This window comes from Anolis sagrei, chromosome 5 (assembly GCF_037176765.1).
Source record: "Anolis sagrei isolate rAnoSag1 chromosome 5, rAnoSag1.mat, whole genome shotgun sequence".
Taxonomy (NCBI): domain Eukaryota; kingdom Metazoa; phylum Chordata; class Lepidosauria; order Squamata; family Dactyloidae; genus Anolis; species Anolis sagrei.
Genome location: NC_090025.1, coordinates 75,027,638 through 75,053,550, shown reverse-complemented (window position 1 = coordinate 75,053,550; position 25,913 = coordinate 75,027,638). Strand labels below are relative to the sequence as shown.

At 40.1% G+C, this 25,913-nt stretch overlaps 1 protein-coding gene across 1 annotated transcript in view; it reads right to left on the bottom strand.

The window, feature by feature from the left end:
* SCFD2 (sec1 family domain containing 2) overlaps positions 1–25,913 on the bottom strand; it is a 207,087-nt gene that overhangs the window by 115,529 nt on the left and 65,645 nt on the right. The window contains exon 5 of the mRNA XM_060778518.2: positions 4,532–4,781. Within this exon, the coding sequence (XP_060634501.2) occupies positions 4,532–4,781 (250 nt within the window). The remainder of the gene's footprint in view (positions 1–4,531; positions 4,782–25,913) is intronic.

Genomic DNA, 25,913 nt, shown 5'->3' with positions numbered 1-25,913 from the left:
TGGACTCAAACAATGATGGGTCTTGATCAAACTTGGCACGAATACTCCAGATGCCCAAATATGAACACAGATGGAGTTTGGGGGACATAGACCTTGAAATTTGGGAGTTGTAGTTACTGGAATGTATAGTTCACCTACAATCAAAGAGTATCCTATTCCTTATAAACTGTTCAACTTCTCTTCTGTCAAGAAATAGATCTGTGATGGCTATTCACCCTTTCATGGGCTCCCTATACTAGTCTCTTTTATCAAGTGTGGAAGAGCATATTATCCCAAAGTCACTGCTGAAGTAAGAGTCAGTGTCTTCAATACCAAAATATATGGACCAGCTCTTGAATTACTGCAATCTATATGAAGAGGTCAGCATGGGAATTATCTCAGCTACCACACAGGGTTTTAGAATATCAGAAACAGCATGTACAATTCTTAGTCCAACAGGAGATACACGCAAGTATCTGACTAAAACATATGTCTCCAGCTGGGCTGGGATAAAAAAAGGCTTTACCCATCCAGGATTTTACACTTTTAAGACTCTTCAAATAAAAACCATAGTTTCCATATATTACATTATCTCTTCCTCAGGTAAATACTTTATCCCAATGTGTTTTGTGCAGCATTACTGAAGATGTAGTACAGCTTTGAGCCATACTGCTTCTTCAGTGTTGCCAATTGAGATACTTCCAGCTGCTTTCAGCTATGGAAAGATAGAATGCATTTGTCAACAGTGTGTCCAAAGTGCTAATTCCCTCATCCCATAAACAGATGTGAGGTCAGAGCTAAATATTCACTAAGAACACATTTGGTTCAACTTATCTATCGCTCAAGTTCATTATGGTACACGTAGTTCCAACTTACTTCTCATCACTGGCTGCTGCTCGCAGGGGTGGGGAAATGTATATAATAATAAGATCAGGACAAGAGTAAGATGAACTAGTGGGATGTGGTGAAATAGGGAAAATCAACATGAGATTGCCTTTGTCTTTTGCCTTTACCCATATCATATGAGGGTTGAATGAAAAGTAATGCCTCCACCTTTGTTTCTTGAGCTTTGTTGTTGTTCATTCGTTCAGTCGTCTCCAACTCTTCGTGACCTCATGGACCAGACCACGCCAGAGCTCCCTGTCGGCCGTCACCACCCCCAGCTCCCTCAAGGACAGTCCAGTCACTTCAAGGATGCCATCCATCCATCTTGCCCTTGGTCAGATCGACCCCTCTTCCTTTTGTCTTCCACTTTCCCCAGCATAATTGTCTTCTCTAGGCTTTGCTGTCTCCTCATGATGTGGCCAAAGTACTTCAACTTTGTCTCTAGTATCCTTCCCTCCAATGAGCAGTCGGGCTTTATTTCCTGGAGGATGGGCTGGTTGGATCTTCTCGCAGTCCAAGGCACTCTCAGAACTTTCCTCCAACACCACAGCTCAAAAGCATCTATCTTCCTTCACTTAGATGCGAATATTTTAATAAATCAAACACAGAAATAATCCTTAGAATGTACTCTTTAACTACCACTATTCGCTTTTCCACACAATCACTAGACAATTGGATACATTTCTGCTAACAATGAACAAGTTTTCTGAAACCGTCATGGAAGAAGTTGACACTCTGTTTCTGCAACCCATTGTGCACAGATTTTCCAATAGCCAATTAAAGCAATAATGTGACCCACACGTTCTTGTGATATGCTGATTATGCTTGAAATTTTTCTCTGAGTGATATGACAATCGTCCTGAATCAATCTGTGAAACTCGGTGGTTGCTGTCACAGGACGTCCAACTCTTTGTTTGTCATGCAAGTCAGATGTTCCCACCTCAACATCTTTAAACTTACTCGCTCAACGATGCACATAATCACAATCACCATAAACAGCTTGCATTCTCTGATGAATCTCCTTTGGGGTGACACCTTCTGCTGTCAAGAATTCAATGACTGCACGTTGCTTAGGGCTCCATACTAAGTACCTTAACAACACAATCTTTCAATGCTAAGGCTTCCCGCCAAAATGGAACTGTAGAGGAGAGTCTACTGAACAAGCCAGTACCTGCCGCATACCAGTACTGTCATCTGTTGAGGAGTTACGAAGGTGGAGGCATTACTTTTTATTCAACCCTCGTACATATTCGTACTATCTGAAATCAGCATTGGAGCCCTATTTGTAGTGGATGTATAAATCTTTTTTTGTAGTGGATGTATAAATCTTTTAAATAAAGAAAACCCTTTACATCCTAACTTGCAATTAGGACAGTCTTCATTTTAAAGGATTCCAAAGGAATCATGTTACTGGTGTGTGTGTGGATGCCGAGATCATCCATTTTAATTGCTTCCATGGATGTTTGTAATTGATTGAGATGTTTATGATTATTAACTAAACTAATTAGTATCCAAAGCATCTGACATATAGAAATGAATTACAAGAGGAAAGCAATTGTTCACATTTCTCTGAAGTTTCTGGTGCCGGCACAATAGAGGAAACAGAATTTTTATTAAATGTGCCAGAAATGTGATACAGGATGGCTTTGCTTTTGTTCTCATGTACACGAGACGTATTTCTGCCATGAGTTTATGCTATTAAGTAACATCTGTATTATGTTTTACAGCAGTTGTTTATTTTGTTTCTCTCACACAAGCAGCTATATTGGATACGGTAATATTCTATGTCTGAGAGGATTTAAAAGATTACAGTCAAGTTTTTATACTATGGAAAAATTGAATAGTGGCATATTTAAGTTATTTGTTATGTGCTCTCTAATCATCTAAATTTTGGTTGATTAGAACATGCAGCAAACACAGAATGTAGATTCTAAATTACAGTATCATTATATAAAAGCTGCTTTTATACAAAATGTTAATTTTGGTCTTTCATGACTCTTGGGCAACAACTGGATCTTTCTTAATAACAACATTTAAAGGGACATTTTAAGAATTCAGTACATCAAGTACTCCAATGGATTCATTATTTCATAGAATCATAGAATCATAGAGTTGGAAGAGACCTCATGGGCCATCCAGTCCAACCCCCTGCCCAGAAGCAGGAATATTGCATTCAAAGCACCCCTGACAGATGGCCATCCAGCCTCTGTTTAAAAGCTTCCAAAGAAGGAGCCTCCACCACACTCCAGGGCAGAGAGTTCCACTGCTGAACGGCTCTCACAGTCAGGAAATTCTTCCTCATGTTCAGATGGAATCTCCTTTCTTGTCGTTTGAAGCCATTGTTCTGCATCCTAGTGTCTAGGGAAGCAGAAAACAAGCCTGCTCCCTCCTCCCTGCTCCATCCTCATGCATCTTATAATTTAACAAATAATAAATAAATGCTTAATAAAAATGGAAAATATGCATGAAAATTTGACTTGAAGTTACAATAGTAGCCTCCAGGTAAGACTACACTGACTTAAAGCCAACAAGTAAAATGGACAAGTGTTCTTTCTCCCACCCTGAACATCCCACAGATATATAAACCCCATTTTCCTAGTTTCTAACAGACCTCACAATCTCTAAGGATGCCTGCCATAGATGCAGGCGAAACGTCAGGAGAGAATGCTTCTGGAACAGAAGCATTAGGTCAATTCCATCCCTCTTCTCCTTCAGGAAGAAGCTCAAAACATGATTTTGGAAACAGGCATTTGGACAGCTGATTTGACAATAATTACAATGTTTTTAGATTAGACTATGGACAGGCTCTGGACTGGGTCATTGTATCAAACTCGGATATGGCTATATGGTTAATAATAACGTTTTTAATGGTTTTTAACTTAATGTTTTGTTTATTGTGTAATGTTTTTATTGCAATGTTTTATATGTTGTTGGCATCGAATTGCTGCTGTTGTAAGTCGCCCTGAGTCCTCCCTTGGGGGTAGAGAAGGATGGAATATAAATGTTTGAAATAATAAATGAATAAATAAACAAACAAACATGACCGGAAAACACACAACAACCCACAGATCCCAAGTTTGTTAAAAAAAATATCAAACTGAGTTTATTCTAGTTTTCCAGCCATGCTGGGATGATAGGACTTGCTGTTTAACATATTCAAAGATATGACGAAGAGTGGTATAGTTTTACAATATGTAACTCTCATTATTCTGCTTCTGATATGATACTATATAGTCGCCCTCGGGCTGAGAGGGGCGGTCAATAAATGCAAAAAATAAATAAATAAATATAATAAATAAATACTGGTTTTTCAAGTGAAGCATGAGCTAAGGATATCTTAGACTTTTACCACTTTGCTTCATTTGAGTCACTTTAAGAATAACACACATTGTTTTGTTAACATTCTCTATCTTCATTTTAGACATGGTTCTATTTGGCTGTGTCAAAGAAGACAGATTATAAATGTACAAGACAATTATTTACTAGCTATCCCCTTTAAATTCATTTTTACCTTTCAAAGCCAACTTTAGATTAATTGAAAAAGGGTGTATTAGTAGATCAGTATTTAAATCTGATAGAATTTTGCGATCTGAAAGATGTTAGAATAGGTCTCCTGATGAAAGATGGTGTATATTCGCTGCAAGGAATTCAGGAAATGTACACTTACCTGTTATTTTCTGCAGTAAGGTTGATAGTTCAGGCTCATCACAAAGAGATTGGACAAGGGCTTCCTTTACTCGTTCTTCAGCCTCATCTAATTCTTTTCCAGTTTTAATTTCTCCAACTATGGAGTAAATATAAACCAGCAACACAAGGAGATCTTCAGGAGTGTAATCATCATCTGTCCTGTTATCATGAGACTTGATGATAGGTAGCAATTGGTTCAGAACATTTGGTAATGGTGACTCTCCAATACTCTGAAAATAAAAAGTAGAGAAGAAACAGTGTGGGGAAAATATTTTACCAAGAAAATTCGAGAATTTATTTTAAGGGATTGAGGATGCTTATACTGCTTCTGTTTCTTTATAACTGTCACTTCCCAATCCAGTTTGTTAACTACTTTCATTATAAGGCCACTTGTCTATCACAACCTCTACATTAATCACTAACTCCCAGTTTGGTAACCCTTCTCATGCTGTCAGCATTTCATAGTACTTTGGGGGATAAAAGCTGCTGAAGTATTTTCAATCATTCTTTTATCACTTTTGGAAAAATTCAGACTTGCCAGGGAATATGGTTTTTTCCAAATGTGATAAAAGGAGTATTGAAATTGTTGCTATTTCAAAAATATCTGATCCTTGATCACTCTCCAGTTTAGCCGCACAAAATTAAATAATTAGATTTCACAATGTTATTTATTATTTATTTTTATTATTTACAGTATTTCTATCCCACCTTTCTCAGCCCAAAGGCGAATCATAGGACTGTTCCATCCTATGTGTTCTTCAACTGCAGTTCCTGAAACCAGTATGACAATCTGCCAGGCAATATAGCCTTACCTAAATACCCTAAAGCAATGGTTCCCAATCTTTTTTTGACCAGGGACCACTTGACCATGGACCACACTCCAACATTAGTACCAAAAGGATTATGAATCAGTTTTTGGTCAACTTTTGATTCGGTTTGATTATTTGGGGTGCTGATTCAGAAAATTGTGTTGGATAGACCACATCAGCTCTAGTTTCCGATACAGAACATAGGCTATCTAGTAGTTGGCATCTGCTCACCCACAGAAAACCGTATTTAATAATCTAGAGCTGATGTGGTAGTAGTGATGTTTTGTGGGGAGTCAGCATCTGCCCTCCTGACATCCCCATTCCCTCGGCACTATAAGAGGGTTTCACAAGACCAGTCACTCTCATTGCTACAAGAGATGAAGCCGCGGTTTCAAGAGATGGTGCCGCGGACCATATTTTCGTTCCTGAAGACCACTGGTGGTTTACAGACTACAGGTTGGTAACCACTGCCCTAAAGGCACCAGATTGCTTCTGAACCTGGAAACTAAGCAGGTTCAGTCTTAATACATGGATGGGAGACTGTCTGGCAAAACCACCCGAGTACTCTTTGTTTAAGAAAACCCTATGAAATGAATGGGTCTGCAACATTATGTATTTATTTATTTCATATACTTGTACCCCACCCTTCTCATCCCCCGAGGGAGGACTTGGGCGGCTTCACAGCAAACACCATTCAGTGCCATCATAACGATAAGAACCATCAACAATTTCATTTTAATAAAACATTAAAAATAGTTGTTAAAACATGCCAATTAAAATCCGGGTCTGGGTCAATACATTGTCACTTCGAAATTGCTTATGTCTTCTTCATACAAGCCGCTGTTCAGTGGTCAAATGCAAGGTCCCACAGCCAAATCTTGAGTTTCCTTCTAAAGGACAGGAGGGAGGTGGCCAGTCTGATGTCTTTGGGGAGCCACTGTTGAGAAGACCCTGTCTCTCGTCTCTACCAATCACGTTTGCGACGGCGGTGGGATCGAGAGCAGGGCCTCTCCAGATGATCTTAAACTTCGTGATGATTCATAGTAGTAGATACGTTCGGATAACTTGAAGGGACATACACACAGAGAGAGGGTAAGGTAAAAAAAAATGATTCCTTCATCATCTCTGCTGCTTCCATCCTCTGTTAAAGCAGCTTAGAGATGAGGGCAAGGGAATGTGACTCTCTCTCCTAAATTGTTTGGGTTGTTCCAACATTAATACCCTCCTCATTGGAAGTGTGTAGTAGGAAGTGACGGTTGTGACAAGTGTCAATAAACATAACAGTTGCTATAGGTGGGAGAGAATGTGATTTTTTAGTATGAGGAGCTCCAGCTTCCAGTTTACTAGTTTGTTTTAAATAAGGATTTATATTTGCAATTATAGCAAGAGTGAAAAAACTTTCTACTGGCCTACCAAAAATTCCATGGGGGAAAAGAGATTGTGTTACAACCACTGCCTTAGTACTTGCACCTGAATCTTCTTGGCTCCTGGTTAAAAAAAGAGAGGAATGAACGCTAGTCACAGCTGTAGAACCTAGCCCAGGTTTGAACTCTAAATGCGTTCACTTTTAAGAGCAGCATCTATTTGTTGGCACTGAACAGAAATGAGGATTCATTGCGGCCTTGTAAACAAGTCCCCAATCCTGCGATTGAAGAAGCCTCTGCCTAAAACAGTTTTTAAAGGCATTTAGACCCTAATGTTTAATATGATTTTCAAGGAGATTATAAAATGTTATTAATTGAAGAAACCCAAACAGTTTTTTCAGTTCAAAAGTAAATTCAAACTGATATTAAATTGCTATATAATTGTTAAGGCAGTGTATATTTTGCACACAGGAAAAATACTTCAATAGAATACCAGGTATTTAATGGTTTCGTTAATAAAAGTCACCCTTCATTAGTTATTCCAAATATGTCTAATGACAAACTGTAATGTACTCATTGTAAAAAAAAAATCTAAACAATAATACATGCAATAGGGTCAGCCTAATTTGGTATTTTGAGAATAAGACTATGGTTCTGGAGACCAGGGTCCGATTGCCCATGGCAAACCACTGGATGACTTACTTTCAGTCCAAGAAAAGTTGGAAATGACTTGAAAGCACACAACAAAAACGCATGTAATCGAGCAGACAAGAAACATGAAGCAGATTAAAAAAATGAAAACACAATTTATTTATTTTATTTATCTATTAACTTTATTTGTACCCCGCTACCATCTCCCCAAGGGACTCGGTGCGGCTTACATGAGGCCAAGCCTGAACATAATAATACAAGCAATAAAAACAACACACAATTAAAAACAGAGGGGAGGCCAAATGTAAAATTAAAATTGGAAATATGCTGGGACATGAACGGAGGATGATGCAGGGGTTTATGGAAGGGCATACGAGCAGACCCAGAAAATATAAAGTGCTTTGGGGAACACAAGAGCGATAAAAAATAGTTAGATATAGCCACTTAAATAATTTTTTTATAAAAAAGATAAATGTTTGATCATGATATGGAATGACATTAAAGTGATGAGAAGGGAGAGGAACTTCACTTGGGAAAGGATTTCAGAGCCTAGGTTCATCTGTGAAGTTGTGTTCTTCTTTTCATGGCAAGGCATGTTTCTAGGGTATTTGGAAGATACAGGAGATGCTCTGGCTGGTGATGGTGTTATCAAAAAGCGAGAAGATTCATTTAGTTGAAAGTTGTTGTTTTTTCCCATGTCAGGAGTGACTTGAGAAACTGCAAACTGGTGTGAGAGAATTGGCCATCTGCCAATTGTCCAGGGGATGCTGGAAGTTTTTTTTAATGTTTCACCATCCTTTTAAAGGTGATCCTTCCAATATTCTGACCCAAAACTATAAAACACTTCAAGGTCCAGCAGCAGCAACATGTTGAATTGTGCTTCTGGAAGCTACTGTATGTTTTTCAATTAGGCAATCCCACAACTCTGTGAACAGAGGCGGCCCTAGGTAATTTTCAACAGTAAGCAAACAGTATTTTGGCGCCCCCCCCCCCCAACCAATCATTGATATATATATTTTCTGTTTGTCGTGGGAGTTCTGTGTGCCATATTTGGTTCAATTCCATCATTGGTGGAGTTCAGAATGATCTTTGATTGTAGTTGAACTATACATCCCAGTAACTACACTTGCCGCATTTGCTCCCTTGCCTGGTCCGCTTTGGGTCCGGAGGCGTGCCTGAAGACCCCGGCGTGTGCACCAAAAGTCACCTCTTCTCCTAACTTTCTCCTCAGCCATTGGGACAGAGAGAGAGAGAGAGAGAGAGAGGTGGAGATGCCCACCTTTCCTAAAGGTAGGCGCAAAAACAAAGGAGGGAGCGGAGTTGGGAGATATCTCCAGCCAGAGGGGCTCTCTCTCTCTCTCTTGGTCCCAATGGCTGAAGAGAAAGTCAGGAGAAGAGGCAACTTTTGGTGCGCATGCTGGGGTCTTCAGACACGCCTCCGGACCCAAAGCGGGCCAGACGTGGCGGTTCCGCCCCTTGGGCCACCCGCGGATTGGGGAGAGGAGAGGAGGCGGGTGGAGCGCGGGGGGATCGGGAAAGGGAGCCAGCCATGAGGAAGGGATCAAAAGCGGAGAACGATTGAGCGCCGGCTCTGCTCACGCATCCGGTGGCTGGGTGGAGCAGGAATGAGAGGGGCTAGGCGAGGCTCAAGGGCCCAACCCCTTTGGGAAGAGGATCGCCCGGCAGCAAGGCAAGAAAGCCAAGGCTTCCCCCGGACTGCTAGGGCTGTTGTGAGCTGAGGGGGCGCTCCTCAAGTGGCAGTCGAGGGGCATTTTTGCCCCTGGCAAAAAAAAGTGTTCTGCGACCGCTTACTTCGCGTAATGGACAAGCCGCCCCTGTCTGTGAACAACCTGAAGAAAGCATTCTATGCTAGTTTTTCATTTCTGAACACTCTTCAAGAGCAGGCTTGTCAGGAACATCTTGCATGTGTCATCCTGGAACAGGCTTTATTCTTAATTTAAATCTATTGTTGTCCTTTTTGGAAAGTCTGCTTCCAGAGGATTCCCATAATTTTCCACTGATTCACAATTTCAAAGAAGGGAGCAAACTTGTTTTCTGCTGCCCTGGAGACTAGGACACGGAACAATGGCTTCAAATTGCAGGAAAGGAGATTCCACCTAAACATTAAGAAGAACTTCCTAACTATGAGAGCTGTTCAGAAGTGGAACTCTCTGCCCTGGAGTGTGGTGGAGGCTCCTTCTTTGGAGGCTTTTAAGCAGAGGCTGGATGGCCATCTGTCAGGAGTGCTTTGAATGTGATTTTCCTGCTTTGCAGGGGGTTGAACTGGGTGGCACATGATGTCTCTTCCAACTCTAGGTAAAGATAAAAGTTTTCCCCTGTCATTCAGTTCAGTCATGTCCGACTCTGGGGGTTGGTGCTCATCTACATTTCTAAGCCAAAGAGTTGGCGTTGTCCATAGACACCTCCAAGATCATGTGGCCGGCATGACTGCATGGAGTGCCATTACCATCCCTCCTATCGATCTACTCACATTTGCATGTTTTCAAACTGCTAGGTTGACAGAAGCTGAGGCTGACAGTGGAAGATCACGTTGCTCCCTGGATTAGAACCTATGACCTTTCGGTCAACAAGTCTAGCTGCTCAGTGGTTTCACCCACCGTGCCACCAACTCTATGATTCTATTATTCTAAATATGAAAATAAATACTAATTTAGTATGAGGGTATGAACACAAAGATTGATGCTCTTTGCCAGCCACACCTTTTGGATAAAAAGACCATGTTATAATTGCACATAAAATGTAAACTGCTTGTGACATATTCCTTAGAGAGGGAGGTGTTGTTGTTTATTTGTTCAGTCACTTCCGACTCTTTGTGACCTCATGGACCAGCCCACACCAGAGCTTCCTGTCAGCTGTCACCACCCCCAGCTCCTTCAGAGTCAAGCCAGTCACTTCAAGGATACCATCCATCCATCTTGCCCTTGGTCGGCCCCTCTTCCTTTTTTCTTCCATTTTCCCCAGCATCATTGTCTTCTCTAAGCTTTCCTGTCTTCTCATGATGAGGCCAAAGTACTTCATCCTTCCTTCCAATGAGCAGTTGGGCTTTATTTCCTGAAGTATGGACTGGTTGGATGTTCTTGCGGTCCAAGGTACTCTCAGAATTTTCCTCCAGCACCATAGTTCAAAAGCATCTATCTTCCTTCACTCAGTTTTCTTTATGGTCCAGCTCTCACATCCATAGGTTACTACAGGGAATATCATTGCTTTTACTATGCAGATCTTCGTTGCCAGTGTGGTGTCTCTACTCTTCACTAATTTATCGAGATTGGTCATTGCTCTCTTCCCAAGAAGTAAACGTCTTCTGATTTCCTGGCTCCAGTCTGCGTCTGCAGTTATCTTTGCACCTAGAAATACAAAGTCTGTTACTAAGGAGAGATATTTTATACTTAAGCAATCTAATATTCCCTATATAAGCTCGCAGTGTACTCCAAATTTTGGTAATGGCGCTTTTCCTCAAATACATTCAACCAGAAGAAAAATCTGTCCTGTCGAAAAAGGAATGTTTCATGTAAATAATCTAGCTGAGATGCAGCACAAATGAAAACAGGAACGAGCCAATTCCTTTTGGGAGAAGGGAAACAACACAGAGAATTAGGAAATTTGTCTCAACAAAACCTTCTAGCAGTTTGTCACTAACTAGCCACCTCTCCTAATGATTTAGGGGTTCTTAGGGTTGTTAGAAATCAATCAATTATACTGATTGAACAGCCCTTAAAATGCAAGATTTAAAAATGTAACTACCCGTGACCCAAATTTCCTGCTGGTTATTTTAGCCTCAGGTTAGCCTCGTTTGTCTTATCATCGAGGGGGCTGATAAAAATAATTCAAAAAAGGTCCGTTCTGAAGCAACACTGTGGAAGGTGGCTCATAACCACAGCAGCTTTCTGCTATGTTGCCTACGCCTATTATTAGGATCAGTACAAAGAATTTCCTCTTATGCTTCCCTCTTTGCTTATTTTATAGTAAACTGAAGCTACAAAATAATGAGTTGGCCCTAAATGAGAAACACTGAAGTTAGCTTTCTGACTATAGTTTAGCAGAGAGAGGACATATGTTGTTGCTTATGATGCTTGCTTTTATTGTTTATGATGATGTTGTTTTTATGCTGTTTTATATTTTGTTGTTCTGTTTTTAACTGTATGTTGTCTGGGCATGGCCCCATGTAAGCCGTTCCGAGTCCCTTCAGGGAGATAGCAGCAGGGTAGTTGTTATTACTATTACTATTACTACTACTACTACTATTATTATTATTATTATTTGAAACAGAAGAAGATGAGTCCACAGCAGACACTCTGCTGGCTGTTGAATTGGATCACATGTCGGACACTTCCCAAGTGTCTAGGACTGTGTGATGTATTGGCAAATAATGTGTGCAGATCCCAGTAAGGTGGCCTTCTGCAGCTGGCAGATGGTAATTTTGTCAGCACCAATTGTGTTTAAGTGCAGGCCAAGGTCTTTAGGCACTGCACCCAGTGTGCCAATCACCACTGGGACCACCTTTACTGGTTTGTGCCAGAGTCTTTGCAGTTCGATTTTTAAATCCTCATATCATGTCAGCTTTTCCTGTTGTTTCTCTGCAATCCTGCTGTCACCTGGGATTGTGACATCGATGATCCATACTTTGTTTTTTAACACGATTGTGAGGTCAGGAGTATTATGCTCCAAAACTCTTGTCTGTCTGAATCTGGAAGTCCCAGAGGAGTTTGACGTGTCCATTCTCTGTAACTTTTTCCAGCTTGTGATCCCACTAGTTCTTTGTTGCAGGCAGATGGTATTTGTGGCACAAGTTCCAATGAATCATCTGAGCAATGGTGTTGTGCCTCTGCTTGTAGTCTGTCTGTGCGATCTTCTTGCAGAAGCTGAGGATGTGATCTATTGTTTCATCTATTATTATTATTATTATTATTATTATTATTATTATGGAAACAAGATTTTTTTTCCAAAGTATCATTTTTCAAAATAATATGTTTCTTCACAGAACTGAGGGGGGAAATTATGGTCACAACCATTACATATTTTTTACTTATTTAAGGCCTTTTAACAGTAAATAGCTTATTCAAATGGGGGAAAAACCACCTTGTGATATTTCAAAGACTGTGTGGGAAAACGGTATTCACATTTTCTTTTCCTCTTTAATGTGGTGAATTTTGTGACACCCTTGTGCTAGCACTGCTAGAGAGCATGAAGCAGTTGGATTACCCAGTACCCTAACACAAAAAACAAAGGACTCCACAAGGACACTTGTTAACTGCCATCATGTTGACTTTAACTAGAGACCTCCAAGTCCTCCTAGATGTTGCAAATTATGGGCCATGGCCTCATTGATTGAGTCTATCCATTCATTGACCTAAGCCTATTATCCATCTATCCTATTGCTTTCCATCTTACCAAACATTATTGTCTTATCTGGTGAGTCATGTCTTCTCATGATATGTCCAAAATACACATTCTCAGCTTAGGCACTTTGACTTCTAGGGAGAGTTCGGTCTTAATTTCCTCTTGGACCTATTTATTTGTCTTTTTGGCACTCCAAAATATTCACAGAACTCTCCTCCAGCATCACATTTCAAATGACCCAGTTTTCTTCATGAGTTTTTTTTCTCTTCATGGCCATACACAGAATTTTCTTCATATGAGGGTTGAATGAAAAGTAATCCCTCCACCTTCGTAACTCCTCAACAGATGGTAGTACTGGTATGTGACAGGTACTGGATTGTTCAGTAGACTCTCCTCTACAGTTCCATTTTGGCAGGAAGCCTTAGCGTTTAACGGTTGTGTTGTTAAAGTGCGAAGTATGGAACCCTGTGCAGACGGTCGGTCAATGCGACTTAAGCAATGTGCAGTATTGAATTCTTGACAACAGAAGGTATCACCCCAAAGGAGATTCTTCAGAGAATGCAAGCTGTTTATGGTGATTGTGTTGATGTGAGTACTGTGCATCGTTGGGTGAGTAAGTTTAAAGATGTTGAGGTAGGAACATCTGACTTGCATGACAAACAAAGAGTTGGACGTCCTGTGACAGCAACCACCGAGTTTCACAAGCAAAAGGTTGACAGATTGATTCAGGATGATCGTTGTATCACTCAGAGATAAATTTCAAGCATAATCGGCATTTCACAAGAACATGTGGGTCACATTATTGCTTTGCTTGGCTATCGGAAGATCTGTGCATGATGGTTACCTAGGATGAGAGACCTGTGAGACACTGGTTGTGGAAACAGAGTGTCGACTTCTTCTGTGACAGTTTCGGAAAACTTGTTCATCGTTGGCAGAAATGTATCCAATTGTCTGGTGAATAGTGAATAGTGGTAGTTAAAGAGCATATTCTAAGTTTGATTTCAGCGTTTGATTTATTAAAATATTCCCATCCAAACCCAAGTAATGAAGGTGGAGGCATTACTTTTCATTCAACCCTCATACAAGCTTTCATAGCTAAACATGAAAAATTGGAAATATCAGTATTTAATGGTACATCTTTACACTTTAGGATCTTGTCCATAATGAGACAGCTACTCCATATCAAATAAGAACACTGTACTTCCCTAACTCTTCATGGGGCTGTTTCTTGAAGGAGTTAAGTATACTTTATTCCAAACATACATACATACATACATATATATATCAAACCCTTTCAGTAAAGCAGAGACAGGAAGATCACTGAAAGATTAGGTTGTACTACTGATATGTTTAATTCTTATTTCTTGGTTCTTTTATAGAGCAATGGGTGCTGCAAAAAGCCTTTGCAATCTCTTTCCTTGGCTCTAGGGTCACTCCCACCCTCTTCACGATTCCTCCCTTTTTGAGTGGCAATTTCCTGCCTTCGTTAAACTTTCAGCCTCTCAATTGCTCTGGTTCCTTCTCAGTGAAACCTGTCAGATTCTGCTGTTGATTTTATTATGCCATAAATGGAAGGCTTAAACACAAACGACCCTTCTCTAGCAACAAATTAAACACCCACAATTGCCAGATGCTTTCCAAACACACACAAGGGCATGTGTGTGCACACATATGCGTGCACGAGCACACTCACTTATTTACTCTAGCAATTTTCTCAAGTCCTATTACTGGGCAATACATCACTTGTATTTATAGATAAAGATGCATTTACAGCTCTTCTTTTGCTATAGTTCATTGGTAGACCAACAGGAATAGGATGCTGACACTTTTTAAAAGCTCACAGACAAATGACAAAAACAGTTTTATAACTGAAAGTTATTGCCTTGTAATTCCCATTGTTGCCAGAATAATAAGTCTAACCACTAATTTGGCCACAATAGCTTTTAAAAACAGGCACAGATTAAGAATGAATCGGTTTAGTCCATGACAAAGCCAGAGCACAACAGTACCTACACAATTCGAAAAGGTCCTGAAATAGTATGCAAATGCTGGCTGTTAAAGGGGACTGGTTTCTAAAGAAGCCAAAACAATGGATCCAAGGCTGTATGGCTGTCAACAAGACTGTGTGTTAGTGGTTGAATGTCCCATTTTATTTATTTATTATTTATTTCTAGCATTTCTACCCCATTTTCCTCAACCCCCGAAGGGGGACTTAAGACGGCTTACACTTGGTAACAATTCAATGCCATTACATATAACAATAACAATAAAACAACAATTAAAACAGTAAATAGAGCATTAATTAAAACCATACAAACAATAATGTCAGCCGTATCACCATTCCAATCGAATCCACATTCAAAGTGCTATTATGCCTGCTGTCCAAAAGCCTGGTCCCAGAACCACGATTTTAATTTCTTCCTAAATGACAGGAAGGAAGAGGCTGATCTTATCTAATTATGAAGTGAGTTCCACAGGTGGGGGGCTACAGCCGAGAAGGCCCTGTCTCTCATCCCCACCAGATGCATTTGCGATGCTGGCGGGAGTGAAAGCAGTGCCTCCCCGGATGATCTTAAACTGCGAGGCGGGATTTAGAGGGAGATGTGTTCGGACAAGTAAGCTGGGCCAGAACCGTATAGAGCTTTATAGGTCAGGACCAGCACTTTGAATTGAGTTCGGAAGTGGACCGGCAGCCAGTGGAGCTGACACAGAAAGGAGGTGGTATGCTCCCTGTATGTTGCTCCAGTTAGTAATCTGGCTGCCGCCCATTGGACTAGTTGGAGTTTCTGAACCATCTTCAAAGGCAGTCCCACTGCTGTCTCAGGCCTACGAAAGGAGAAATGGTTGTATGGAGACATTTTTATTATTGTTGATGGTTTTAATTAGGTTTTAACTGTTTATTATATGACAAAAGATAGAAACTCTACCCCCCCCCCCCCATGAGTTATATGTTGTTTACATTCTGTTGTTCCCAAAACTTGGAATATTTGGAGAAAACAATGAGATGTTCAAAAGGAAAACACCCAAATATTAGCATGATAGTGGGCTGTTATGGTGGGAATTGGCGACAGATGTAATCCAATACACTTGGTGCTTTGGACAGAAAGAAGGCCTTAGGCTGCTCTGTACATTGAAAAAACATGAATCATGCAATGCTCAAGCAGCTCCAGTACTGCTTCAGAGATCCCATGCTTCTAGTGTACCAGTTGTCTTCCAAGATTTGACTGTTTTGTTTTAATATTGTTGAATGCATCTCATTCATGAACAGAGGTAAGTCTCTTGATAAATTCTTGGAAACTAGCTCTCTGGAGTTTGTTTGCTTAAGAATGAAGTCCTTTAATGTAAAAGTATTCAAGAATTATGCTTCAACAAAAGGCCTGATCAAAATGTTTTGTACTTTCTCGTACAATAGGGGGTGAAAGGCCTTTAAAGAAACACTCTATATAGATTAGCTCTGTGTTGACGTCCAACTTTTGATTGCTAAGGACCATTGTTACTTATCAATATTTGTACTTTTTGCTTTCCAATTCTCAACCCACTGACTACAATTCTCTGCCTCTATAGTAGAGGACAGTAGTCAGTGGGTTGAGAACTGGAAAGCAAAACATGCAAATATTCCAATGTATGTGTATAATACCCTGCCTAATGAGGGAGAACCTTGTGCAGCTGATGATATTTCACTGATAACAAACCACATTAAGTGATAATAAAATTAGTCCTTAAGTTAGTGCCACAACATGCTTTGTTATTTTTGCAACCCAAGAACCCTTTCCTGAATTTAGTTTTTTTCATGTCAGGAGCGACTTTAGAAACTGCATTAATTAATGCAGAAACTGAATTAATGGAACTACATAGCATACTAACACAACTATCATCCTTGAAGGTATTGCTTACAGGCCATCCCCAAATAACTAACAAGATAGGTTTTGTAGGTTTTTTCTTAATTTGTATGTATGAATGTTTATGTAAATTGGAACAGGTACAGTTTAAATGTAACTCTAGCCAAAAATATATATTGTTTAGTTTTGGATAGCATAGGCTGTGGTATTGTCATTTGTAAGTTGGGTATTTGTAACTCAGGGTCTGCCTTTCTTTTCAATGACCCAGCATGCATCTTGTTATTAGCTGTGCTAATTGGATAGACATAATATAAATTTAGCCAAGAAAGAAAGAAAATAAATGAATACCACTGAAGTGGTATTTATAACTGATTGTGAAAATTGAAAGGGGAAATCAAGAAACCATTAAATGCCACGTGTTGCTCATTCTATTGGCAAAGACCATGGATATGAGAGTCTCCCTATAAAAGATTTCAGGGTTCGGAGTTCACACTCTCAACTTAGTCTGGATCTACACTACATATCCCATGATCTGATCCCAGATAATCTGCTTTGAACTGGATTATATGAGTACCTGTCCAAACGTATCTCCTCTTACGAACCATTATGAAGTTTAAGATAATCTAGAGAGGCCCCGCTCGATCCTACCGCCGTCGCAAACGCGATTGGTGGGGATGAGGGACAGGGCCTTCTCAGCAGTGGCCCTCCACCTGTGGAATTCCCTCCCCAGGGACATCAGATTGGCAACCTCCCTCCTGGTCCTACAACTCAAGACTTGGTTGTGGGACCAAGCACTTGATCATTAAATAGTGGCAAGTGAGAAGAAGACAAAAGCAATTTGAAGTATCAATGAACTGACCTGGAGTTTGGTTTTAACAGGTGTGTTTTTAACAACTGTTTATTTAATGTTGTTTTAATGAATTTGTTGAATGATTTTATGATTGTGATGGCACCGAATAGTGCTTTCTGTGAGGCCGCCCTGAGTCTCTCCTCAGGGGTGAGAAGGACGGGGTACAATTGTATGAAATAAATAATCTGGGATCAAATCCTGGGACATAGGCCAGTATAGATCCAGCCTTATATAACACCATATGCATTATATATTTATTCAGATGCTGAATTGTCATCACACAGTCAAAAAAATGTCAGATTTGATTTAATAGCTGAGAATGCAAGTGGCTACAGATTTGATTGCAGCCGGTGTCTCTTTAAAGCCATAAATGAAATTTCAATGCACCAGTTTGCTTTTGTTTTTGTCCTCTGTCCCCTATGCTCACTTTTTTTCAGCAACAAAAATAAAATTAATGGTAGGTGGTCTCCTATCACTGTAAAAATGTGTTTTAATTAGCTAAGAGCACTGAAAAGGATTATTGTGCAAATACTGGCGAATCTTCAAACAAGAGCCCATGCTGTCTATTTTATTCACAATGAAAAAGTTCTTAAGAGAGATTTCGATAAAGATTTGCCTCCCTCCTTGCAGCCTGCATTTGTAATGTTTATGTACGTGAAGGATATAAATCTTTTTCAAATGAACCCCACTGTTCCTCGAACCAGACTGCTTGTTATAAACTGCCTGTTTCCGTTTTGCCTGCTTAAGCAAGCAATGCCGAGCCTTGCCCTGGACATAGTGGAACTAATTTAATGTGTTCCAGGTTTGATTCCCCTCTCCCTCCTTCTAGCTTTTACGAGTAGATTTTACACAGTGGATTACGGCTGACTTTAACAATGATTCATGTGATAAGTGGGGTTTGATTCGATTTGCCATCCCAGGAAGGTTGTACTGCCAACAAGAATGCCACCAATGGCTGTCAAAAACAAAACACAATCCCAGACCGTAGTAAAGAGAGCCGACTTTTGGGGTTGAGTTGCAAAACAGGAGGAACCAAAGAGACTTAGAAAATGACTTCTAAATCCTTAAGGGAGGCTAAGCCTTTTGTCTTGGTGGAGAGAAGACAGACCATTTTGCAAAGATGGCTTTATTTGACTTGGGAACAAGCCAACAAACACAGAATTGAACTGATTTTTGTGCAAGCGAGAGGATTTGTGCTTACTCTTCAAAACACAAAGCCACTGCAGGAGAAAACAGCTAAACGGCAATTCTTTGAGCTGCCTAAGATTCTGCTCCTTATTGTTTCCACAGTAATTATCCAACAAAGACAATCCCAAAGCAATTAGCTACACATATTTGTGCTTCACCCAAGTGTATCCTTGCAATGCAAGATACATTAAGATTGAGGTTAGAATCACCAGCTTTTTTTTTTTTAAGCGTTTTCCAATTACTCAAGCACACACAGCCTCATTGACTTTCTCGATGAAGTGGGTGCCTGGAGTGTTTAGTCTGCAAACAAATTTCGTAGCAGAGTGAACTTTCTGCTTCCCACTCACAAACTACAGTAGATGGCAGTATTGCACTAAATTGTTCACTTGACCAAAACAAGATGCTATTAGTAGAAAAAAATTGAGGATGCCTCTGGGTTATATTTCAGTCTTGCCATAAGAATTTTTCAAACACAACAAAAATAATGTTGAACTGCAGCAACGAAATTTTCTGGGTTCATTTTAAAGAAAACATGCTTTACACACAAGGCAGGGAATAATAACAAATATATGTACTTCCTATTGCTTTAGACACACTATCCAACTTTGGAAAGGGGGTGACGGTGAAGGGTTTCTTTTCTTTTTTTTTAACTAAATCAAAACATCAGGGCAATACACACTTGATTGTTGAAATAAAATATATCCTTTAAGAAATGGAGAGATGTTGTCAAAGGATTTTGCATCGACAAATGTTTACAAGTCCAGCACTTTTCTTCCATATAATGGAGCTTTTTTATGTTGGATAAGTCTTGGCAGAAGTGTCAAGCGAGGAAACAAACTAGCATTGCTTAGAAGCGCCATCTCAAATGCTTTTCATTCCCTTTGGGAAAGTACACCCCCTCCAAACAAACCCAAAACCCTAGTTGCCAGATCTTGACACTAGAATCAGTCTACTGAGGAATCCCTATAATGGACAAAGGGCATATGTTCCAGCGCAAACAGTAATGCTTAGTCTTCTTAATTTCTGTAAAGCTAATTGGCCGATGGGATCTTTTTCCCAGTCTCCGATTCCCCGAAGCTTATGAATGAGGAAAGAGAACGAATAACGATTGCACAATGAAACCACTAACCTAAACCCATGAATGTTTAATAAATAGAGAAACAGGCTAAAAGAACATCGCGGGGACACATAAATAATTAAGGAAACAAATACATTGATAACATTTGATTACAACAGTATGGCGGGGGGGGGGAATCAAAGATCGGATCTTGATCATTGTTCTTAGGCATTAGAAGCAGGCAGACACAAATTCTAACTTCAATCTAAAAATATATACAAAGCCTGTTCAATAAACGTTGCAATTGGAAACGGAGTAATTGAAACACCTTAGGATTTCCAAAAACAAATGAAACACCTTAGGATTTCCAAAAACAATATGTAACCTTCATACTAGGAGACAACTGAGCAGGTTTCACCATTTGGGGTGTTTTTCCCCCCTCTCATATAATATATCAGCGCTGTTGATGACACTCAACTCTAATACTCCTTTCTATGAATTCCAAGGAAGCCCACTGGATCCTGGACCAGTGCCTGGTGGCCATGATGGACTGGATGAGGGCTAACAAGCTGAAGCTTAATCCAGGCAAGACAGAGGTCTTCCTGGTCAGTCAGGAGGATGATCGGGGTATGGAGTGGCAACCTGTGCTTTATGGGGTTACACTCCCCCTGAAGACACAGATTCATAGTCTGGGGGTCCTCCTAGATTCAGCGCTGACACTTGATGCCCAGTTGTGTCAGAGGTGGCTGGGAGGGCCTTTGCACAGTTAAAGCTTGTATGCCAGCTGTGACCGTACCTTGAGAAGCCTGACTTGGCCATGGTGGTCCATGCCTTGGTTACTTCCAGATTTGGTTATTGCAATGCACTAATGGTGCAAAGGTCAGCAGCCAGGCTTCTAACTGGAGCTATTTATTTATTTAAAATTTATTTTAAACATTTATATTTTACCTTTCCAACCTGAAGGGGACTCAGGATGGAGCACAACATATAAACCGCAAGCATTCAAAATAGACTATACACATAAATAAACATTAAAATAATTTATCTCAACATTAAAATCCACTGTTTAAAACCATCTCAATCATCTGCATTGAATCCAGTTGGCATGGTAAGGTTTCTTATTGCTGCGCCCCTATTAAAGCAACTTCACTGGCTGCCATTAAGTTTCCAGTCCTAATTCAAGGTGCAGGTTATCACCTACAAAGCCCTAAATGGTTTGGGCCCAGCCTGTCTTCGTGATCGCATCTCCCCCTCTGAACTGGCACAGGTTCTAAGTTCTTCTGGGGAGGCCCTCCTCTCGCTTCCACCCCGTCACAAGCATGGCTGGGGATGAGGGAGAGGGCTTTCTCGGTGGTGACTTCTCAACTTTGGAACACCCTCCCCGGGGAGATTAGGCAAATCCCCACTCTATCCTGCTTTTGTAGGGATCTGAAAATCTGGATGTTCTAGGTGGCATTCAAGAACAAATCATTAGTCCCTAGTTATAAATGTCCAGTCCCTAGGTCGCCAGATAGTACTCTGTTTTGCACTTCATCAACTTCCCTGGCCCTATGTATGCTGTTTGCACTATCCCTTGCCCAGCCCTTTTATAGCTTGATCACGCCTTTTTTAGTAATTTTTTTCATTGGTTTTTGTTTAATCTTGCCAGAGCTTCGATGCAATCTGTTTTATACTTTAATGTTTAGTTTGCTTTTTTCTGGGTTGTTGTATTTTATGATATCGTATTTTAATGTGTTTTGTTTTATGGATTGTTTTTGTTTTTATGTCTTGTGGACATTCTGTAATCTGCCCTGAATCCCTAAGAACAAAGTAGTAGTAGTAGTAGTAGTAGTTGTTGTTATTATTATTACTTTTATTATTATTAGGAGATGAGAACTGGCAGAAAGACAAAATGTGTACTCCTTTTTGTTAATTAGTTGATACAAGGGAGTTCAAGTGCTGTTTTTTTTATCATTGGCGATGCCCATGGACAATCAGACATATATCCAAATGTAAAATCATATCATTCGCTTCTCCCTTTGGTCCGTTTCATAGGCTTGTTGTGAATATGAAGCTGTGTGTATAGTGCTATGCTCTTTTAGAGTTAGTGGCAAATACATGTAATTATTAAATAAATGTGGAGGCTTTACATATATTTCTATACCTCTTTGGACAGGTTGATTGTTGTTTTGGGGTTTGTTGTTTTGCAATGAAAATATAAAAATAAATTAGTACTGTTAAGCCTAAGGATCTCTCTCATTATATTATGGCAGAATGTCACTGTTATAAGAAGTTCTTCTTAGACAGCAACTTAAAAAGAAAATAGTATTTTCTGAATAAGAACATTTTTTCTCAACTTTATGGTCACTGGGAGTAACAGACATAGAGTAGATTGTCTTAAGAGATGATATGACACAAGCAAAATCTTCCTCATCATCTGTCCTATATCAGAGACTTGTGACTACGTATTGGTCACAGAATTTGTCGCATTCATTTACTGACTTCTATTACCCCTTGCTTCATTTCCTGGACATTGAAATTTAAGTTGCATCAGTGAGCATGAATCCTTCAAGGAGGATGCCTGGAGGCCAACTCATTAACAGTAGAGGAAATACAAGTGACAGTGATGTAACATACTCTGGGCAGGACATGTTCTTCTACATCTACTCTGACAAGCTTTTCGAGAGTGTTGCTCCTTTGATGATTTTTTTTTTGGACATAGATCAGGTTCCAGAGAGCAACTTTCAACAGCCCCAATTCCTCATGTTGGACCAGTGGGGCTTTTCAGAGTTTCCCCCTTGAGATAGCTGATTCTCATTTTAAGCTATTTTTGAAACACTCCTCAGGTTCAAATCTGCCTTGTTAGGAACAGGAATGAAAGATGAAGTTTGAATATATACACTCAAAACATTTTTTAAAGTTGTGTAGTTCTTCACATCCTAGCCATAGGGCTTAAAGTTTTGGTAAAAATAGTCAAACACATGTTATTTGACTTCTTAGCCTTGGACAGCAACTTAATTTAAGATGCAGTTCAAACAGGACCACTAATACCCATTAGGCATGAGCAAAATAAGGTCCGGGGGCTGGATGCAGCTCCCTGGGCGCTAACCTTAGGCTTTCCTCATTTTCCCTGTCCTCTTGGCATAAGGACACGATGACCCATCACATCCTTTTGCCAAAAATATAGGGGAGGAAGGCACATAGTAGCTGAGAGCCCTCTGGAGCACTCTCAGTCATTGTGTGTCTCACCCTCCTCCCGGCATAAGGACAGTGTGAGTGACCCCATCCTTATGACGGAAGGACAGCTCGAAGAAGGCACATGCTAGCTGAGAGCCCTCTGGAGCACACCCAGCCACCGCCTGTCTTGCTCTCCTCCCAGCATAATGCCAAGAGGACAGTCTGAGGATCAGGGGGGAAGAGGATAGGAAGGAGGATCAGGGTAGTCGTCACGTGTCCTTATGCTGGGAGGACAACCTGAGACGACCCGGGCCCTGCCCTGCCCCATCCTGGCCCCATCCTTTCCTGGGCTTTCACAACCTGCCCCCTTCCGCCTGGCCTGGCCCTTCTGGCCAGGCCCACAATGTGGTCCCAAGGCAAAAAAGGTTTGCCCATGCCTGGAATATATAGAACAAAGATAATGTTTTGCACTCTTAATAGCCAGTGTTTTGCAATGTCCACAAACCAAAAGTAGAAGAAAAAGGTTGATTAAACAGTAGCTGTGTTGCTGCAAAGATGTCAACACAAAATATTTTGAGATATTTTAACCACTACATATAAAACACCAATTACTACTATTTGGCACCTCTGACAAAATTTATATTAGGTAAATATCTATTTTTTTCAAATTGGTTAACAGTGTGAATGAAAATCATCCCTCCAAACCAGCGACATTCAATAAAATAAGACAAAAGCATGAATGTTATGTGGTATACTTGAAGTCATGTTCATAGGCACCTTCAGCATTAACTGTATGGAAATATATGTTTGAATATTCCAAGATTTCAAATAGAAGCTATAACAACCAAGATGAAATTCTGTGTGTGAACTTTTCAACTTTGTTTTTTTTTCCAGAAGAAGGTCCTACACAGGGTCTAATTAAAGGCACATTTCTGTCAAGACCTTCCCTGCTCTCTGGTTTTCATTTTAGACATCTCACTGTGTCAAAAGTCACATTGCAAAAGGGAATTTAAGTTTATTATTAAATCAGGAGCAGGATTCCCGCTTCCCATTCTTTCAGTAACATGCTTTTGATTTGGATTTTAGTATTTTGCATCTCTAAATAAGATTCTGTTACCTACACCTAAGGACTGAAGTTAAACAAGACTTCAGAAGAAAACTTAATAAAAAGCTGGCATTGGGAAATATAGGGTACTCAAGTATTGCTGTCAGTTTCCAATTCAGGAATTGAAATTATTTGAATAAAATAATTAACTAAGCAAGTTTGGGCAAACCCAATCCCTTGCACAATAAAAATTCCTAAAAATATTTGAGGAATAGGTGAACACTATAAAAAAAACTTAATCCTATTTTTAAAAGGATGTTCAAAATTAAATAATAATAATAATCATCATCATCTTTATTTATACCCCGCCACCATCTCCCCAACCGGGACTCGGAGCGGCTTACATGGGGCCAAGCCCGAACAACAAACTACAATATAACAATACAAATTGTAGTAAAATAAACAACATAACATTAAAATGTAAAACATCAAAACATATAAAACAATATACACAGAACATAGGAACCAAACATAATGACAGAGAGTGGGCCGCATGTACATAAGGGGGGCAGAACTAATAGTAAGAAGGGAGAACTCATAGAGAGATAGGAAAATAAACAAACCTTCGTACATGGGGTGGGGGGACTCCTGGGACAAGAATGTTGAGGAAGCACTAGCATAAAGTTATATGGCTACTCTCCGAAAGCGCAATGGCAGAGCCAGGTCTTAAGATTTGTTTTAAAGGTTTCTAATGTAGGGGCTTTCCTAATCTCTCCGGGCAATTAATTCCAGAGTCGGGGGGCCACAGAGGAGAAGGCTCTCTCCCTTGTACCCACAAGGCAAGTCTGAGAGACTGGCAAGGGCGAAAGGAGGGCCTCGCCCGAAGATCGAAGGGTTCAGGCTGGTTCATGGAGAGAGATAAGGTCACAAAGGGTCCCAAACCATGTAGGGCTTTATAGGTAAAAACCTGTACCTTGAATTGGAACCGGAAGATAAACGGGAGCCAATGGAGCTCCTTAAACAGGGGGGTTGACCGCTCCCTGTAAGAAGCCCCAGTTATTAATCTGGCTGCCGACCGTTGGACAAGTTGTAATTTCCAGGCCATCTTCAAGGGTAGCCCCACGTAGAGAGCATTGCAATAGTCCAGTCTAGAGGTAACTAAGGCATGGCCCACCATGGTCCAATTGTCATTCAGTATTATTTTTTTCTTTCTTAGACCTGGGTTATTAAGTACTACACATAATAAAAACCATACAGCCAATCATGGATAACAGAGAGAAGGGGAACTGCTTAACTTGTACTTTTCCTCTGTCTTCCCAAAAGAAAACAGTTCTCAACATTAGAATAAATGATAAAATCAGGGATTGTAGCCCAAAATAGGTATGGGAAAACCTATCTACTTTTCATGAATTCAACTCTCCGAGGATCAAACTGTGTGAAAATTAAAGCATATCTGAGACATTTTGGATAATAGTTATAGGCCCTATAAAGTAGAAGCCAGCCAAGGTTGTTTCTACCTTCAAAAATAGCAAAAAAAGGAGGATGGGCCATCTCTCATCTGGTCAGCTTGACAATAATACCAGGAAATATTCTAGAACAGAGCATTAAACTGAATGTTTATGAGTACTTAGAGGATAATGCTATGACTGCTAAAAGCAGGATTTTCAAAAACAAGTTACCGTTTGTCAAACGATCTTGTGTCTTTTCTGAAAGTCAGAAGCTTTGAAGATTAGGGGAAAGCTCTGTGGATACCTTGATTTCAGTAAGGCTTTTGATAAGGGCTCCCTCCACAGTATTCTTGGAGATAAGCAAGATGATGCTACTGTTAAATTGATTTGTTGGTATTTGATGGCATGAATCCAAAGAGTGCTCACTAATCATCTTCATTACTCTGCAAAGAAGTGACAGTTAAGATTGCGCAGGGCTCTGTGCTAGCCTAGCCTAACCTTATAAATTACTTGGATGCAGGATTACTATGGATAATTATCCTCTTTACTCGAATCTAATACTAACTTTTTTTTTGCTAAATTGCCTCGCCAAAATTA